Here is a 20,242-nt window from a genome sequence, read left to right on the forward strand (position 1 = left end):
TATCAAACTGACATTAAAAAAATAAAATAGAATACTGTTACATACAACAACTTGAATACATAGTATTAGTGGGGGAAAACAGGCTGGTCACTGAAGCCTACTTAAATAGTAATGACGATAGCATTTTTGTGATTCTAGTACCCTAGAGATCCAAGGCAAAAAAAAAAAAGGGACTTTTGGCCTCTATGCATGGGATAGATCATAACCAGGATTGCTATGTTTCTTAAAACATTTTAGGAAATATCCTAATATGTATTCACATTAGTAGATTGTTTTATACACAACAGACCAAAATATAAAAATAAATTTAAAAAGAATAACACTAGATTTATAGACACAAATCTTAATAACCATGGCTTGATATGGTTATAATAAATCATGTTGATGGCCTGGACAAGGGGCCGTGTACAGGAAATTCTTCTTATTCTTTTTATCTTAATTTGTAGACATAGCCTTGGTTGGCTTTTTGTTTGCAACCGTATACCCAAGTCCTTTATATAGGTTTCTGGCCAATTTTATGGCTGAGAGTCAAATAGGACAGCTAACCCTGATCACAAATTCTGATCACTTTTGCACAATTATGTACTCCAAACTAAAGATTAGCTTTGAAAATTGATTTCATATGTATGGGTCTCAACTCCAGAGGAAAATTCCTTTTGAAATACATGAATCTATTACCCTTAGAGTCATTAACTTAAGACTGCTTGCAGAGAAGGTAGGAAAGAATAAGCTATTTAGTGGTCATTTTCTAAACAGTAGACATAGCAGTGACCCTGAGATCCTTTGCCACAGAGATGAACACCACCCCAATGGACGTAAGGGAGTTGGAGTACCAACTGTCAATACCAGCAGGCACCTTGATAGCCAATGTCATGTGAGTTGGTATAATTGTATCTGATGCCTTTTCTACTACAATTATTCTCTCTGGAAATTTTGAGAACGGCAGCGTCTGTTTTCAAGACGGAACACAATCAAAAGCTACCATCAGGTTCAAGCACTAGCCTAGCCCTTTATCACTAAGAAAAGGTAAGTAATCTCATTTATCCTCTAAAGATATATTTTCAAAGAAAAAAATAAAATTCTCTGCAATGAAAACAAAAGCTCTCTAGTTTCTCTGACTTGTTGTATTCCAAATTCGTGGCTCTGACCTTTTCTTAAAACTTTACACATCACAAGGAAATCAGTGGGAAGGCAATCATGTGCTAACCAAATACTTAAAGGGCAGAAAAATTCACTGAAGTGAAAAGAGATTAGTGAACGGTGGAAAAGAGGACCAGCCCCTCCCAGTCTGGGTGAACAGATTTGGGATGAGTTACCAGGCAGAAACCCACAAGCAATTAACAGCTCTGACATCAGGGCACAAGCAAATATAAAACACTCAGTTCTAAGAGAGGCTCAGCAGAGAATCCCCTCAGGAGTTCAAGGTACTGGAGAGAAACTCTGTGGGGAGTGGGTGGATTCCCGCCAAAACTCCATTAGGATAAAGGGGACTTTAAATCCTGGAAATTAACTTGCTAGAAATCTGCCCCCAATTCTTCTTTCAGCTCCACCGATAAATGTAATTAACGATGGTGACCCGTTAATGAGTGTTTTTGATAAATGACATCCAGGATACGTATTTTTTTTATATAAATAGAAATTTAAAATGAAGAAAATTAAATGACTAGGACGGGGGATTTAATTATGTAGGTATTATACATGTCAAATTTTTAAAGGTAAATTACTATTTTGATTAGTTTTTGAAATGTCATTTTACAGATATGAAAAGCATTTTGAAGGTGGGTTGGGAAGGGGCTCATGCCATTTATGACAGTACAAAAAAACTTGCATAATTCCATCTTGCTTTTTCCTTTTCAGCTTGATTTTTATCTATGTGCCTCGTTCTCTACACAAAGGGCTGAAAACCAGAGCCTGTACTGCATTCTTGCTTCAAGCAGAATGAAAGCTCCCAAACTCCTCTCTCCGGGCTATACTTTCTTGGCCCTGCTTTTTTTCCAGCAGGCCTGGGCTCAATTCCCAAGACAGTGTGTCACCATCGAGGCTTTGAGAAATGGCGTGTGTTGCCCAGACCTATTCCCACTGTCTGGGCCTGGGACTGACCGCTGCGGTTCCTCATCAGGAAGGGGCAGGTGTGAGGTGGTGACAGCTGACTCCCGACCCCACGGCCCCCAGTACCCACACGATGGCAGAGATGACCGAGAGGGCTGGCCCACGCGCTTCTTCAACAGGACATGCCACTGCATTGGCAATTTCTCAGGATACAACTGTGGAACCTGCCGTCCTGGATGGAGAGGAGCTGCCTGTGACCAGAGGGTTCTCATAGGTAAGTGGGGTGTGAATGGATGCACAGTTCTGCGCGGAACTCAACCCACTTAACAGAATCCTGAACCAGTTGAACTTTCAGAACTCCTAGAAATCATAAAGCTCAAGACTTACTTTTCACAGCTGAGGAAACAGGCTTAGAGAGGCTGAGAAAGGTATTTGATTTAAGGAGTTGAAGTTTAAGCTCAAGTCTTCTGACTAATAACATTTCCTTTCAAAAGATTTGTTGAGCAACTCCTTTACACTAGGAACTGTGCTAGGTGTTTATGACTGGACCTTTCAGTAACTTTGCAAGATAGTTATGTTAATTGTCAGGTCCCGAAAGGTCAAGTCCATGTAGCTGGTACATGGTAAACCTGGAATTCACACTGAGATGTGTCCAGCTCTAATCGATGAGCTTCTTCCACTACCCTTGCTGACCACAGGATATTTCCTGCTCTGATGATCAAGTTCAGCCATTTTATAGGATGAGCCTGGCCTGCAGCCTAAATAACAATAAATGAGAAAGCTTTAAATAGTAACAGCCGGCAATACTAGATTGTTTTCTTTGTGCCAAACATGGGACCAAGAGTTTCAGGGGACGTTTACTGAGCCTTTTTTTTTTTAAATTGAAGTATAGCCGATTTACAATGTTGTGGGTACAGCAAAGTGATTCAGCTATACATATATATCTATTTTTTCAGATTTGTTTCCCTCATGGGTTATCAGAAAATATTGAGTATAGTTCCCTGGGCTACAGAGTACATCTTTGTTTGTTATCTATTTTATATATAGTAGTATGTATATGTTAATCCCAAACTCCTAATTTATCCCTCCCCCCTTTCCCTTTGGTAGCCGTAAGTCTGTTCTCTATGTCTGTGGGTGAGTCTTTATTCTGAGCCAGGCTCTGGTCTAAGTGCTTTTCATGTGTGTCCTCTTAGTCTTTACAACTTTATAAAGCGGATATTTTTACACACACTTTACAGATGAAAAACTGATGCTTAGAGAAACGTGTGCAGTCATAGAATTAGGCTCTGGTCTTAACCACTATACTATACCACATACCGTGTTTTTGCAAAATTTATGATATTAACAAGGTAGAAAATTCCAAGAAGTATGCCAATAGTGAGCAGAAATCAATACAACAGGATCATAGAATCATAAAGTCCACGGTAAGATTAAGGAAAGCTCATAGGAATCCTAGAATAAGTTGGAGAGAGAAAGAGAGGGAGGGGAAGAGAGAGAGAAAAAGCAGGCCTGAAGGAGGGATTTTAGCAAGGGGTATTTTTAAAATTATAAAATGATGTGAGCACACATGCAAATGATCATTCATGGGTAAATGGAACGGGGTGTTACAAGATGATTACGCGCATTGTCTACCCATGCCCACACTGCAGATGTTTTCACGTTTGAATTTTGTATCCCTAAAGTCAGGAGAAACCTACTGGACTTAAGTACAGAAGAAAAGAAGCGCTTTGTCCGGGCCCTGGATATGGCAAAGCGCACCATTCACCCTCAGTTTGTCATTGCCACCAGGAGATCAGAAGAAATATTGGGGCCAGATGGCAACACACCACAATTTGAGAACATTTCCATTTACAACTACTTTGTTTGGACGCACTACTACTCAGTCAAAAAGACTTTTCTCGGGGCAGGACAGGAAAGCTTTGGTGAAGTGGATTTCTCTCATGAGGGACCAGCGTTTCTCACGTGGCATAGGTACCACCTGCTGCAGCTGGAGAGAGACATGCAGGTATGCATGGGGCACGGCCATGTTCGTATCCTTTACAGAGGAGGTGACTTGTTTCTAAGTTGTTGATTCACTGTGTTCCGAATGATCAAAACAGGCGATGACAAAGCGATTTCACATTATTAATCCGCCTTTGGCATTCTGTTAAGCTTCTCCCTATGCTAATTACTTCCTTATTAATTAATCTTTACCCTTTGTGAAGTGAAAAGAAAGTCATATCAATGATGAGGAAGCCAACTGAGACATCTGTAGGTGTGAATTAAAGCACTGGACATATTCTACAGCTCTGTCATTGAAAAAATAACCCTCATATAGTTTGCAATGAAGGACTCTCACTTGCTATGTCTCCCTTTTCGAATGTACACCAATACCTCTTCCTGGTTTGGATGAGGCAGGTGTGTATAACTTCTCAGTCTTCCAAGTCCCAAATGTATAGTGCACTTTATAAGTTGATGATTCGTTCTGATATGATATGGGGTTTAAATTATGAAAAAAATTACTTTTCATTTATATTGTCATATTTTAATTGAACTCCATTTTTTCCATGCCCCCTACCACTTTGAGGCTTATAGAAGACACCTACTAACAACATCCCATAGGTCAGACATCATTTTAATTTAAAAGGCATTGACTTTTTTGGCATAAAGTGAAGCTCAGAACACAGTTATTTCCTGCTTATTTTTAATCAGATAAGCTAAAGCCACATTAAAGTATCTGTTAACATAAATACTTTCGTATTGTTTATTTTACTAATTGCTCTATATTTTAAGAAAAGTATTGTTATTTTTAAATGAAGTTTTTAAAAAAATTTTTTTGTTATTGACATCCAGTTGATTTACAATGTTGTGTTAATTTCTGCTGTACAGCAAAGTGATTCAGTTATACATATCTATACATTCTTTTTTTATATCCTGTTCCATGATGGTTTATCATAGAATATGGAATATAGTTCTCTGTGCTATACAGTAGGACCTTGTTGTTTATCAATTCTGTATATAACAGCTAACATCTGCTAACCCCAACCTAACCCCTAACCCCTTTAGAATTCTTAGATCACAGTTAGGAAATCCACAAACTGAACCTGTTTTCTAGGTGAAATAACAGCAATGAATCCCTCCCCACAAATTAAAATCTAAAAATTAATCTAAAAATATCCGAGGGCAGATTCACGTATTGATTCGCAGTACGCTTGTGCCCAGAATTATCCAAGAAAATAAATGGTTAGAAGGGAGAGATTTAATGCACTAAAATACAGAGCAAAATATTCACATGTAAGTAAGTATAGTCCACCCATATGCAATTTGAGAGTGATTAAATGAATTCATCTGATACTCTGAGCTTCATAGTTTATAGCTCTGATTTCAAGGCATTTTTTAGATTATGAGTAGATAAATCTGTCATTGGTAATCGACTCCAGATCTTCTTGCCTTCAAGTCATTTTCCCACAGGTACACCAAAATGAAAGGGCAGGTGGAAAGTATCTAATAGCTTCAATTTTGCCTGTGTAAACTTCAACCCCTATGACTTACATTTTTAAAACCCAACAGCACAAGGGATCCAACAAATTACAATCTAAATGTAATGCACAGTTGAAATGCCACATGAATATGTTCCAGCTCCCAAATGCCAGTTGTTGAGCCACAAACTGACTCTTAATGATCCCTTAGAAGCTGTCACTAATTTTTGTGAACCAGAACAATGGCTTCTAAATAAGGACTCTAAAGCTCTGGAGATCAATAACTGGGGAATACCTTGGAAAGTTTTGACCCTCTAAAATACCCCGAGGACAAGGAAGTGCTTCCTAGAAAGGGTTTAAAAGTAAAAAAGTACATATGTACTAAATACTTGTGAGATAAAACAATGGCAATCCCTACATTTATATCCCACACTCTAAATATAGCTCCCTAAAGGCTTAAAGGAATGAGAAATAACAGGTACAATAAATACATGTTTAAAGGAACCCAGTAAAATAAACATGTGATCTTGAGTCCAGCATTTTTAAAATTGTTGAGATCAGCTCTAAATGGAAACTAGGTCTCTGGTCTAAATAACAGTGTGCACAGAGAAATAGTCTGCTTCAGTTTAGCATTTCCTGTCTGTATTAGCTTCTGGCAGAAGCCTGAGTCTTCATAGTTTAGATTCTGAAGCAGGGGTCTCTAAGTAAAACACCTTCAGTGCCCGGGCAGATAAGGCAAGTGTGCAAGAGCCTCCGTAGTTTGTGGCCAAACCAGAATCTAAATGCCTGAAGTCATTTCGGTTAAATTAAAAAACAGAAACAAAATAAAAAGCACTGCTTCACATAATATATCTCAAGGCTGAATCCGGAGCCAGACCAGGAGTTAGTCATGCTTGAATTAGAGATAGGAAAATGGAAGGAAGTGGAAATATCAAAGAGGAGAAGTGATTATTGATAATTTTTAGTATAACCAACAGAAATGTAACTACTTGCCTAAAAAAGAAAAGGAAGACACCTCCCCAAAGCATTTGCAGAAACTTCTGTATAACAAGTTGAGTTTCATTCCCTCTAGTGCCCAAGTGACTTCTTGTAGTAAACTTGAGGCTTTGTTAAATAAGGTATTTAAGTCCTCTAGCCCTTCAGACACTAACTGGTTCCTAAGTGGCTGAAGAGAACTAATAGAAACAGACTGCCAGGGAGTAAACCAAGCAAAGGGAGAATTTTAAACAAAAGCAGAGAATGCTAACAGAGTTTCTGTGATCTAGGAAATGTTGCAGGATCCTTCTTTCTCCCTTCCTTACTGGAATTTTGCCACCGGGAAGAACACCTGTGACATTTGCACCGATGACTTGATGGGATCAAGAAGCAACTTTGATTCCAATCTTATAAGCCCGAACTCCGTCTTTTCTCAATGGCGAGTGGTCTGCGAATCCTTGGAAGATTATGATACCCTGGGAACCCTTTGTAACAGTAAGTTCCAAATGACAACTAGGATTCAGAATTGCCTATTAGGTAAAGTGATTAAATGTGCTGCCTGAAGGCCCTTCATTCTACTAAGGACTTCAGACTAAAATCCACTTTTATCATGGAGAGTTGACGTACAAATATTCACTAAGTACCTAGGACAGTCAAGGCAATCTGAGGTGCTCCAGGGGAAAATGAAAGTGCGTATACATTTTTCCATTGCTTTCCTTGAACAACTTGGTCAGTGCATTGCTCACTTTCTTATTTTGGAAATGTCTATTTTGTATTAATTAATCCTCTTAGTAAGCTCAGCACTGCTTAGTAGTCATGTGTCTTGTGTCGGAATTTCACAGAAAATGTTTCCCTAGGAAACCTGAAATATGCAGAAAGAGTTGGAAGTGCCCTGGGAGTAAAAAATACATATAATAATAATAATAATTATTATTGTATAATGATTATTACTATTATTTTATGTTATTATATTATTTTTACTATTATGTTAATCTGGTCAGAAGGTTAAAAAAACAAAAGGTGATATGGAGGATGCCTTTAATAAAAGAAAGATACTGTACAGAAGATGTCTGCCAACTAGCTCTTTCCAGCTCTCGCAAAGTGAATACAAAAAGAGAATGATTAACCCGTTTTCCTAGCATCCTTTCTCCAGTGGTCTGAATGCCACCTCTGCCACAGGTCACGTTTCTGTCCTGTGTGGATCAGTTCCTGTGAAGCTTTCTGTTCTCTTCCTTAGATCCTATTTTTACCATCTCTCTTGCTGCTAACACAAGGTCTTAATTATCAGAGTCTTTTTATCCCATCTGATTTTTCTTCTTCAGGCACGTCTGGCTATTTTGAACTTTTGATCTTCCATATAAAAACTAGAATTATTGGAATTTATTTTTAATTTTATTATTATACTAATAACATTTATTCTGCACATATTCCTTTAGGCACCAAATATTAAATTACTTTGTAAACTTAAATAGAGAATATTTTAAATAGAGCAAAGAAAGTAAGTAGATTTTTCACCATTAGAAGATTATTTAGCCATATATAGGTATAAGAGAAGTAAATGTATATAAAATTTTATTCTGTAGAAGTTTAAAAGTTAAAATAAAACTTTGTTTGGCATGCTGAATGAGATAAAATTGAGGATCGATCAGTATGTCTTTAGATACCAAAACATTCATCCCTCTCTGACTGTGATTTTTTTTTAATTTGTTTGCACTTGGACAACTTCTGCCATTGCACCTATTAACATCCTATGGACTGGAGTCCTGTGGGATTTCCATGCGGGAATGAATGAAAAGTTCAGAGTGTCTGAAGTAGAAAGCAAATTTGAGAAGTATAGTGAAGAAAGAGCATGTTTTTCATATGATGAATTAAAGGTGATATTTTAGTGGCTGGAAGAATGTTAGGTGTCAATAATTAACTCTTTCAGTATACCGAATTTGGTGCATTTATGGAATACTGCAAAGATACTGTCCAGAAAGCACATGAGGACATAAGCATGCAATGTCTAAGGAAGGTTTGATCTAAAGCTGTACAGGTATGGGTGTCCTATAAAAGATGATCAGTGAAACCACAGGAATGGATAATTTCATCCAAGAAGAAAAATAGAGAGAGGCAAGAATTACCGTGAGGATTAAATAAGATATCTTATTAAAGTATTTGGTACCATATCAGACACATTAATATGTGTTCAATAAAATGTTATTTTCCTTTTTTCTTTCACTGGCCTAACAAATAAAACAGTTCTTGTCTAGCTTCCTATCCTTCCCGCCATCCACTACTCCCTTACATTGCCACATACCCTAGGCAAGCTGTTCACCTAACAGGCCCTCTTGTACAATCAACCTGATCTTTTCATAAATCAACATACACCAAACAACTATTTAGCTTTAATTATATGCCAGTGCTGGATCAAGACTGGAGGACACATTGGTGATCAAGAAAAGAGTTTGTGCTCCGATGGGGCTTATATCATGCATAGAAGAAAGCTTATCATCTTTTATTATTACCTCTGCTTAAAATGTTTGACTTGTAAAATCTGTCTTATTTCACCTCTGGCAATTCTCCTCAGTCCTTCAGGGCTCTTTGCAAATCTCTCTACCTAATGAAGGCTTCCTGAAGCCACCCAATTGGGAAGAATTGATTCTCTCACTTACGTTCTACCCCCCTTCCCACCCCCGCCTTCCCTCCCTTCCTTATTTCTCTTTCTCTCCCTCCCTGTCTCCCCAAAGGCATCTCTGTATCTCTAGGGGTACATATTATCCCTAGTATAGCAGCTCTTTGTTTACCTGTTTATCTCACTGACCTTAAAATGTTTCAATTATTTTTCACATTAATTGCTGAAAAATATGTGTTGATTGAAATACAGACCGCTTCCCAAAGAGATTTAAGGTTGTTTTAACTTTATTTCTCTGAAGGCTTGAAAGAGCATCAAGTACAAAATTTCATATGTGTATGAAATATGGATTTCAGTGTAGAGTTTTGGTTTATGAGATTATGTGGGCAGGATTTAATTTTCCATGGAATTTTCATTTTAATGTGTTCTCTTGAAAAAAGCATATATTGATCTAACAAATACAAGGACCTCTATCTGTTATTGTGATCATCTTTTTCTTCAGGTGATTTTGTGTATCACATATTTTCCCTATTCACAGAAGTTGGACATGATAACTTATTTTCTCACTTTAATGCCACTAAATATGCACTTTAAAAATTTTCTCGGGAGCTTCCCTGATGGCGCAGTGGTTGAGAATCTGCCTGCCAATGCAGGGGACACGGGTTCGAGCCCTGGTCTGGGAAGATCCCACATGTCGCGGAGCAACTGGGCCCGTGAGCCACAACTACTGAGCCTGCGCGTCTGGAGCCTGTGCTCCGCAACAAGAGAGGCCGCGACAGTGAGAGGTCCGTGCACCGCGATGAAGAGTGGCCCCCGCTTGCCGCAAGTAGAGAAAGCCCTCGCACAGAAACGAAGACCCAACACAGCCAAAAATAAATTAATTAATTAATTAATTTAAAAAAAAAATTTCTCTTCTACCGAGGAAACCCTGTCTTTCAGTGTTCATGCTATGTATACAAATTTGAAAAGCAAAGCTAAGATCTCTAAATGTTCCATACATGTTCACCGTTTCCCATCTTTTCCCCAGGCACTGAGGGTAGGCCAATTAGGAGAAATCCAGCTGGAAATGTGGCTAGACCAATGGTGCAACGTCTTCCTGAACCACAGGATGTCACTCAGTGCTTGGAAGTTGGTTTATTTGACACACCTCCTTTTTATTCCACTTCTACAAACAGTTTCCGAAACACAGTGGAAGGCAAGTAAACAAAATCGGTGCTCTGAATTGACCTAGTTGTCACAGGGAAAACTATTCAAATTCAAATCTCTTTGAAAAAAACCTTTGAATGCCATATGGATCCTGTAAGTTTATGTGAATAGGGCTGCCTATTATGATATAATCACAATTCTCTGCTCAAAAAAAGAACTTTCTTAAAGAAAAGTGTGAGACCCTGACACCTTTTATCATAGGAGAAGCACTTGGAAATGATTCTGTTAAAATACCTAAAAGGTATTAAACTCAAATTTCTGTTAGGTAGCTGGCCAATATGTGTATAACTATATCAAATTCTAGTATATGCAAATAATATTCAAGACTTGGAGAGATTATTAATTTTTTTCTTAAAAAATATAATAAAAAATCCTGAACATAAGTTGCCATCTACTAAAGCCTGGTTTGGACACATGTTTTATTTAGGTATCATCCTGCAACTTTTTTTTAAGATCTATAAAAATTCGAACTTGCATCTAGAGATATTTAATTCGGTTTTCCTTGCTTAATTCAAAGTATTTTAAAGCTGAGAAACTGAGGTCCAAAGAAGTGAAATTAATTTCCAAAGATATCCAGCTAGTTAGTAATAGAGCACAGATGCAAATCCAAATTTTCGAAGTCCTCTAAACTAAATTATATTTCATTTATAATTACTTTATAAAATAATTTACTTTATAAAATAAATTTTGATACCTCTAAATTATTCATGATACATATTTAAAGTTTTAAAAGAATAGAATCACATCTAACTTTATTATAAACTTATTGTCAAATTTTACCTTAAATACAGCATTGCACATGTTAGACCACCCTCCCCCCAACCAAAAAAAGGGAATAGATCTCTCTTTCCCATGATCTGAGATACCTGATATATAGATCTGATAATTATTTTCAATTATCTCCCCTTTTATCATCAAAATTATATGCCATTCTTTCCTATCTTTGTGTTAATTTTCATAACTACATATGATGCACTGACTTGGAGATGACTCAATAAATAATAACCATACTTTGACTAAGCTGGTATTCATAAACTAAGACTATAAGTAGTGATTTCATAAAGAATTGGCAGATTGTGTCTTATTGATGCCCAATCAAAAGACAAATTGTACTGATTTCCTGACAGAATGCGTGAAAAGATTAGTGCTTAACCACCTGCTGTGTACATTATAGACAATCTTTAAATGTTTTATGAGTCAAAAAATAATGGAATAAACATATAAAAAATGAGTAAATGAATAACTATAATTATACAACTGAGTTAATGTATTTCAAATTCTAATTTTGTTTTATAATATACAGCCTTTCCCTGCTCTCCCCGCTCTGGTCCTTCAAGCTAACTACGCACACTTGTAACTCCATCCCACATCAGAGACCCTCTATTTTTGTTTGTGATCTATCCTTGTCTTCTCTCTAATATGTATTCATGAACAATATATATATGGGAGTATATATGGGAAATATATATATTATATATAATATGGGAAATGTATATATTATATATAATAGATATATAATATGTGGATTATATATAAAATGGGAATATATATATGATCCACATGTGAAATATATATAATATGGAAATGTATTTGGAGAAGATATATATATAGAATACAGATCATTCTCAAAAGTTCTATAAATGTTTTGACAGCAGTCTATTCAGATACTTAAAACTAGCACAGAGATGGTAAGAAAGCTCTGAGAAATTATAAGTTCTCCACAAAAATAATTTTCAAAATAAACATGCTGACAGTCATTCAAAAGGAATAAGGTAGGAGACTAAAGTAACATGTGGCAATTTAAGTTCCAGGACAATCAGAGTGGTGTTCTCCCAACTGTATCAGCAGTTTTTGTAGAAGCTAGAGCTTTCCACTATCTTTATTTCCATGTAGACCAATGTTAGCCTTGTCAAAATAGAGTGTTCTATATATTTTGACTGGTATCCTTTGCAGGTCATTATTTTTAACCTAGAGGCTACATTTAGAATGTCATGCCACTAGCTTCAAACTAACCTAGCTCTCGGTACAGCAAACACATGTCACCAACCATAGGTACAGAGAAGCAGTGCTATTACACTAAGGTAAAAATTGGCCTGACAAGCTTAGGAAAAATTGTTTCCCAATATAATCACTGCTTTGGACTTGAAAAGTTAGATATGTGTAATGGTTTTTACTATTCTCATCCTTCTTTTTATATCTAGGTTACAGTGATCCCACAGGAAGGTATGACCCTACTGTGCGAAGCCTTCACAATTTGGCTCATCTATTCCTGAATGGAACCGGGGGGCAAACTCATTTGTCTCCCAATGATCCTATTTTTGTCCTCCTACATACTTTCACTGATGCAGTCTTTGATGAATGGCTGAGGAGATATAATGCTGGTAAGACTCTTTCATATGCTTTTTGCAGTCTCAGCAAAGGAGATGGTTCAGATGGCATAGTTACCACTTTAGGCTAAGCATGTGGCACATTTAAACTACACTTAACAATAGGATAAAATAGCTCTAATATCTAGCCGTTTCCAAATATTCTAAACCACTTTGAAAAGGCAGATGAGAAGTCTCTCAGAATAGTAATTGTAAGATGATACTTATTAACGTTCACTAGGACTAAAAAGGTAGTCCTTTCTCCTTCTGACCATGTAAAGATGGCTACCATGTTTCCCCAATTTTTCTTTCTCATATCTTCCGATGAACATCCTCATTGGTTTTTTTTTGTTTTTTTAATTTTTATTTATTTTTATTTTTTTTAATTTATGGCTGTGTTGGGTCTTCGTTTCTGTGCGAGGGCTTTCTCCAGTTGTAGCAAGCAGGGGCCACTCTTCATCGCGGTGCACGGACCTCTCACTGTCGCGGCCTCTCTTGTTGCGGAGCACAGGCTCCAGACGCGCAGGCTCAGTAGTTGTGGCTCACGGGCCCAGCTGCTCCGCGGCATGTGGGATCTTCCCAGACCAGGGCTCGAACCCGCGTCCCTCGCATTGGCAGGCAGACTCTCAACCACTGCACCACCAGGGAAGTCCTGTTTTTTAATATGAATGCAAAAACCTTAAAGAGCTCTTCTTTGACACCCCAAAAGACAGAAAAATTATACTCATAATCCAGAGTTCTGATTTTTATTACTTTACGGCCTCTCACAAATGGAAATTGTATTCAACTCGAAAAGTTAATGTTAGTTTTTATATCACACTGTAGAAAATCTCTTTTAAGTTCATTGTAATGCATTCTTTAAAATATTATTTAAAGGCTACTTTCTCTTCACTCAGCTGAGAGGGTTGTATTACTATGCAAACAATGAATGTGCTTTTACTGGTTAAAACATCATAAATTTTCACATTTTAAAAGTGTTCTAAGTTTTGTCTTATGTGCCTTTACTTCGTCATGCACATAAACGTAATATTGGAGATTAACTATCTACTGATTCATTTATTCATTCAGCCATCTCTTACTTCCGTGCTGTGTGTGTGTGTACACGTGTGTGTGTGTGTGTGTGTGTGTGTGTGTGTGTGTGTGTGAGAGAGAGAGAGAGAATACAATAGAAACCTCTAATCTAACCTGATTTGGACCATTAATTGATGAGTTGGTCAAAATAGTTTGTTTCATCTGAAAACAATTTAAGAAATAAATAGCTTAAATATAAATATTTATTCACTTATCAATCTTCTATGAATTCACCGATTGGAGTTCCATCTGATTTTTCATGTGTATTTATATACATACATACAACCATAATGAATTATCTATAACTTACAGTGTCTGTTTCTTTAAAGTGAAACAAGAAATTAACAACCCTTGTGATGCAATCTGAGTACAGTATTATTCTAAATTTTCATAATGCTCCCCTAACCCTTAAAAATCATAGTTGCTCGTTCCTAATTCTATAGCAACGTTGCAGCCACTCATTCTTAATAAATCTTTCCAAAGCATTCCATTTATTTATTATAAAAACAAATCCTCCTCTTTTTACAATCATAATTATCGATTTACGTGTGTTTTGTTATATTACTTTTATTTCAGTAACAAATAACTGGAACTCATAGGTTTAGCAATGAACAAAACAAACTTGTTAAACATACACTTCTGGAAACTAGACAGCAATGTATAAACTGACAATAAGCATATGTAAATAAATATAGAGTATGTTAGATGGGGGAAAGTCTTTGTAGACAAGTAAAATCAGGAAAGGGGATGGGGAGCACTTCGTAAATATATGGGGAAAGATGTTCCCAAGACAAAGGAACAAAGGAGCCACCGTGGCTGGAGCAGAGTGGGGAGTGGGGAGTGGGGAGAAAACTGAGGGAGATGACAAGGTCAGAGGGAAAACAGGGGGCAGATCCTTAAAGACATTGGGTTTAACTCTAAGAGAGAAGGGGAGCCATTGAAGGGTCTGACACAGGGAAGCAACATTGCAATCCAATTGCTATTGTTATTTTTCTTCTTATTCTTCTTTTCCTCCACTTATTTGAATGGACATAACTTTTTTATGCAGCTGTAACTGAACTGGGTTGAGGCCAATTCAGTAAAGATGAAGTGGGAAGTTTACAAAATGATCTAAGTTATTAGCTTTAACATCTCACTTTAACAAATAATTACTATGAGTGCCTTGAGGCCAGGAACCTTGTCTTTTGTTTAATGCTATACCCCATGTGCCTAGATCAGTGCCCGGTACTAGCAGGAGCTCAATAGATTTCAATGGATAAATATTTAATTAGCATTAATTCATAGTACCTTTCAAATCACTAGATTTTAAAGTAACTAAATTTAAAGTTACAAAAATATAAACACTACCTGCCATTTCTATGATCAATTTTTCTTCAGAGTCGATGCTAAAATACTCTCCTGGGCTTCACAGGATCACAGTGACTGCCCAGGTAATATACTTCTTGAGAACAGAAAACCTAATATTTCACTAGCCTTCTCACATATTCCAGCTCTTTTAAATGTATTCCCACTAATGTCCCACCCCAACCCACTTCCAACTCTGGTTTTGTGACATTCCATTTGGCATTTAATTGTACCAGTATAAATATAAACAACAACAAAAAGGAATGATCTTTTGCCACAAAGAGTATATCACTCCTTTTATCTCTGATAACAGAAACTGACTAATAATATAAATGCCTATGATTTTTATTTAAGTAGAAAGATGAAAGGTGGCAGGAAACAAATAGGATTCTAGGACCTTGATTCAAAGTGTTAAGTGCTTTTTGCTAACAGAGTAAAACCCAGGGAATAAGTTAATATTTATTTCTCTAATTAAACAGAAAAATGAAAAATACTAAACAGAAATAGTCATAGTCAAGGACAAACCTCCATTAGCTACGGTGTCTCTCAAGTTTAAATAATAGATGATACTACAGCAAATTACAGGTCCAATCTTTTCTTTAGCTTTGAAAAGTAAGTTTAATGAATTTTATTCAAATTAGTTTCTGTAATATAAAAGTAAAACAACTAATGATCATCATAGATAAGAAAAGACTAAAACTTCCTTACTTTTAAACTTTCTTTTTCTATTGGATGACACGTTAGTGCTGTACTCAAAGCATTTGAGCTCTGTTTTATGCAATTTCCTGTTCTGCTGTAGTGAAACATTTTTATGTCTTTACTCAGTGTAAAATATGAAAGAATTTTTAATGTTACCCTTGAATACTTTGGGTCACCATCAGAACATGATAATAATGTATTAATATTAGCTTGAGTTTGTCTATTAACGAGGTGTCTTTGACATATTTTAGATATATCCGTATTTCCTTTGGAAAATGCCCCTATTGGACATAACAGACAATACAATATGGTACCATTTTGGCCTCCAATTACCAACATAGAAATGTTTGTTACTGCTCCAGACAACCTGGGATACACTTATGAAGTTCAATGGTCAAGTGAGTACTGAAAATGTATTTTTACTGTGGAAATTTCTGAAAGCAAATTTGTCACCCTTAAAGTAATCACATTTTTCTGAGATAAAGTAATCCACAGTTTTCCACTTGGATTTAGAAGCTTTCATTTGAATTTTTATTTGTGGATAAAGAGACTGAATTTAACATTTGTTGAGAGCCCACTCTGACCTGGTATTGAGCTGATTACATACCACACTATTTCATTTAATCTTTAGAACCCTTTGAGGCAGGTATTAAAATCCTCATTTTACAAAGAAGGAAGACGAGGCTTAGAGAGAGTAACTGTCAAAGATCACCTTTCTAGTGAGCATAGAGAATGAGTCTTGAGCTTAGCCCTGTGTAATATGCCCTTATTTTTCTACTACATAATGTTGCTTCCGTTTATTTAGCCTAAAAAAAAAAAGAGATGGAGTGAGATATTCTGAGCTGTTTTTTTCTGAGGTTTTGAAATTCAAAACTTTCTGATTTAATTTTAAATCCCTTTCTTAACAAAGGCAATGGGGTACAGTGGAAGAGCACAGGATTTGAATCCTGAAAGACCTGGGCTCCAAAACCAGCTGTACTGCATACTAACCAAATGACCTTGGGCAAGTGACTCAAACTCTGAGCCATCATTTCCTTTAGAATGGATACAATAACTATCCCAGTAGGGCTCACTATGAGAAATTGGAAAGTGCTTTGAAGATGCCAGCTGCTATAATAGGCTATGTAGCCAATAAAAATTAAATATGAGGACTTTGTAAAGTGCCTGCAACAGTGCCTCTATTAGGGTATCCAATTTTGGGTGGCAACTATTTTACTATTTATTTTTTGCTCTCATTTTCTTTTTCAAATAGGTCAGAATTTTAGTATTTCTGAGATTGTTACCATAGCGGTAGTTGCTGCTTTATTACTGGTTGCAGTCATTTTTGTGGGTGCTTCTTGTCTGATTCGTGCCAGAAGAAACATGGATGAAGCAAATCAGCCTCTCCTTACTGATCAGTATCAACAGTATGTTGAAGAATATGAAAAAATCCAGAATCCTAATCAGTCTGTGGTCTAATTACAAGTGGTATATTCTCTTACGCATTAGTATCATAAAACCATATGGCTGAAAAATAATAGGTTGAGTTACTAACTGTATTTCCTTTCATTCTGTTACTTCCGTCCTTGTGCATGCATATGCTGGAATTAAAAGCACCAGATACAATTTTCCAGAACTGGGGAAAGTCACAATATTTTCAATGTTTTCTATTTTTCAGTTCTATTTATAATGGTAGGTTGCACCCATTCTATGGTATTTAAGCAGATAGTATGAAGATTTGGGGCATGTTTTGAAGGTCAACTATATGACAATATAAATAAGTTGTTATACTTTGTTCATATTGTAAAGAAAAATCATGATTGATAGTAAACCCCTGATTAAAATACATGAGTAGGACGCAAGTGAAATTATTTACGAAGCAGAAACAGACTCACAGACATAGAAAACAAACTTTCAGTTACCAGCTGGGAAAGGGGGGGGAGAGGTATAAAGAAGGAGTTGTGATTAGCAGATACAAACTACTATATATAAAATAGATAAACAACAAGGTCCTACTGTATAGCACAGGGAACTATATTCAATAGCCTATAATAAACCATATGGAAAAGAATATGTATATATATGTATAACGGAACCACTTTGCTGTACACCAGAAACTAACACAACATTGTAAATCAACTACACTTCAATAAAAAATTAAAAAAAAAAAAAAGAGTAGGCATTTCTACCATGTCAAGATGTAAATACATTTCCACTCATTGACACTGGCCAACAGATATAAAGGAAGCTACATTTGTAGTTTAAATTATGTGACATTATAAATTGGATCCCAATTAACTTTTTCAAACTGATCTTCCCCTTTGAGCATCAGCCTATATTATTTAGTTTAAGGTTCAAGGCCACAACAAAATCACAATCTCTGTCACACTTTGGAGAGGTAAAAGCTTTACTTTGTTTAAAAGACTGTTAATAGTGCCTATGCTTGCAACTGTGTTCTCCTACCTCTCAATTCACTGAAAAAAAGAACTACCCATCCATGCATTTCACCTCCCACTTCCTCTTCTAGTTTCTTAGAGGTCCACAAGGAAGGCATAAATGTAGAGAATACACGTCATAGTGCTCTACAAATAGCATCAGTTCATGGTGTTTAATTCAAATACCATTTTCTTGTCATTTATCAGCCTTTTATATATTTTCAAAATAAAATATTAAAATATTATTTCATCAGTCCCCCTTTTCTGTACAATTCTGCGAGAATGTCATTCTTTAATTTCTTCCTATCTTTTAACAAAATATTTTTCCTCTTTTTGATCTTGTATTACAGAAACAATATTCCCAATGAAGAACTCTTATAGGCTGGTTATATGAACAAACATTTTAATGAAAATTGGTTAAAAAGAAATAATATCAGTAATAATTATACACTTATAGAAAATGGGTAGTTTCATATTCCCAACTCAATAAACAGAAACAAGATTAAAGTTATATACACCTGATTGGTTACTGGGTTTCCTGCTATTAAGCAATCTTCAGGCTATGTACACAAGATAAACAGACAAAATGTGTTAGTGAAAGAGAATGTATATAACAATAATATTGTTTTAACTTTCAAAGAGCATTACTCAGTTGGTTGTCTCGAATACATTTTGATTTATTAAAATCTTATGTACTCAAAGCTTTTCAGATAAATTATTGTATAATGTAAGGTTTATTTTTATATAAACATCAATGAAACTGAGCTCCTCACTTCATATTTTTGGAGATTTACTAAGTACTCATTTCATAAACATATATCAAGCACACATTATGGATTTGGGGAGGGGAAAGTCAGGAACATAAAATTAAGTTGACATTTGACTTGGGCCTTAAGGAATACCAATGAATTTACCAAATATAAGAGTAGAGAATGAGATTCCATGCAGAAGTGACAGCATGAGCAAAGTCACAGAAGTTTGAAAGAGCATGGAACATTCAAAAATATAAAGCAGGTCAGTGTGGTTAGAGCAGTTTTCATGGAGGGGAGAAGAAATATAAATTGGGAATAAAATCAGTGTCCTATGTGCAATCCTCAGAAATTTGGAATTCATTCTATTTGAACAGTCAAATAGAACATGAGACAGTCATAAAGTATGTCTGAGAAAAATAACAGTGGAGGTAATATTTCTAAATAATGACGATTAAGAATGATTTGGGGGCTTCCCTGGTGGCGCAGTGGTTGAGAATCTGCCTGCCAATGCAGGGGACACGGGTTCGAGCCCTGATCTGGGAAGATCCCACATGCCGCGGAGCAACTGGGCCCGTGAAAAGCCACAACTGCTGAGCCTGCGTGTCTGGAGCCTGTGCTCCACAACAAGAGAGGCCGCGATAGTGAGAGACCCGTGCACCGCGATGAAGAGTGGCCCCCGCTTGCCGCAACTAGAGAAAGCCCTCACACAGAAACGAAGACCCAACACAACCATAAATAAAAAAAAAAATTTAATTAATTAATTAATTTAAAAAAAAAAAAAAGAATGATTTGGAATGGTCACAGTACAAGCTGAGAGACTAGTTAATAATCAAATAGTTCATGGGAGAGATGAGGAGAGCCTGTCCCAAAACATGAGCATTAATTCTAAGAAATCCTAACTCTGAGAGCTACACCCATTACCTTATAAATATAGCTTTGATAATTTCTCACTAAATGTGCTGCTTTATTTTTCTTTTACTCAAGGACTTCTTTCTATTTATTTTACAGCTCTGTAAGATCTTAAGACTTACCTTGATCAGGTAACCATTACTCCCCCTATAATATGCTATATTATTCATTGTAAATAATACTCTTCTGCAATCTTGGAGATTTTTCACTGTTCTCAGTCCTCCAGCCCTCTTATAAAACATAGTAAATGAAATTATTATGTACTCACTGGAAAGCACATTGCATACCACTTAAACCCACTCTTTCCTGTTGCATAAGCACACATTGCATGCCAATACCACAAACTGAGCTGAGCTTTACAGTCTAAACAGAGTGAGTAAAAAAT

General features: G+C 36.3%; 1 protein-coding gene across 3 annotated transcripts; it reads left to right on the forward strand.

Annotated features, from left to right (window-relative positions):
• Window positions 1–1,083: 1,083 nt before the first annotated feature.
• Window positions 1,084–19,709, forward strand: TYRP1 (tyrosinase related protein 1). 3 transcript variants are annotated; one of them, XM_082471016.1, is made up of 8 exons: window positions 1,084–1,424; window positions 1,858–2,323; window positions 3,732–4,054; window positions 6,773–6,977; window positions 10,124–10,291; window positions 12,504–12,683; window positions 16,034–16,180; window positions 18,547–19,709. In XM_082471016.1, exons 2-8 carry the CDS (start codon window positions 1,939–1,941, stop codon window positions 18,588–18,590), a joined length of 1,452 nt encoding a protein of 483 aa, XP_082327142.1. In that variant the 5' UTR covers window positions 1,084–1,424; window positions 1,858–1,938; the 3' UTR covers window positions 18,591–19,709. The 3 variants fall into 3 exon arrangements, with proteins under 3 accessions (XP_082327142.1, XP_082327140.1, XP_082327141.1); XM_082471014.1 differs by lacking the exon at window positions 18,547–19,709 and adding an exon at window positions 17,035–18,441 and having other exon boundaries at window positions 1,089–1,424; XM_082471015.1 differs by lacking the exons at window positions 1,084–1,424; window positions 18,547–19,709 and adding exons at window positions 1,438–1,558; window positions 17,035–18,441.
• Window positions 19,710–20,242: the final 533 nt, after the last annotated feature.

Source organism: Balaenoptera physalus, assembly GCF_965194825.1.
Source record: "Balaenoptera physalus genome assembly, chromosome: 7".
NCBI lineage: Eukaryota > Metazoa > Chordata > Mammalia > Artiodactyla > Balaenopteridae > Balaenoptera > Balaenoptera physalus.

Coding starts and splice junctions, on each gene's coding strand:
- TYRP1 (XM_082471014.1), top strand. CDS start 1,939: ATGAAAGCTCCCAAACTCCTCTCTCCGGGCTATACTTTCTTGGCCCTG. Junction 4,055..6,772: donor AGCTGGAGAGAGACATGCAG/GTATGCATGGGG, acceptor TCTGTGATCTAG/GAAATGTTGCAGGATCCTTC. Junction 16,181..17,034: donor TTATGAAGTTCAATGGTCAA/GTGAGTACTGAA, acceptor TTTTTCAAATAG/GTCAGAATTTTAGTATTTCT.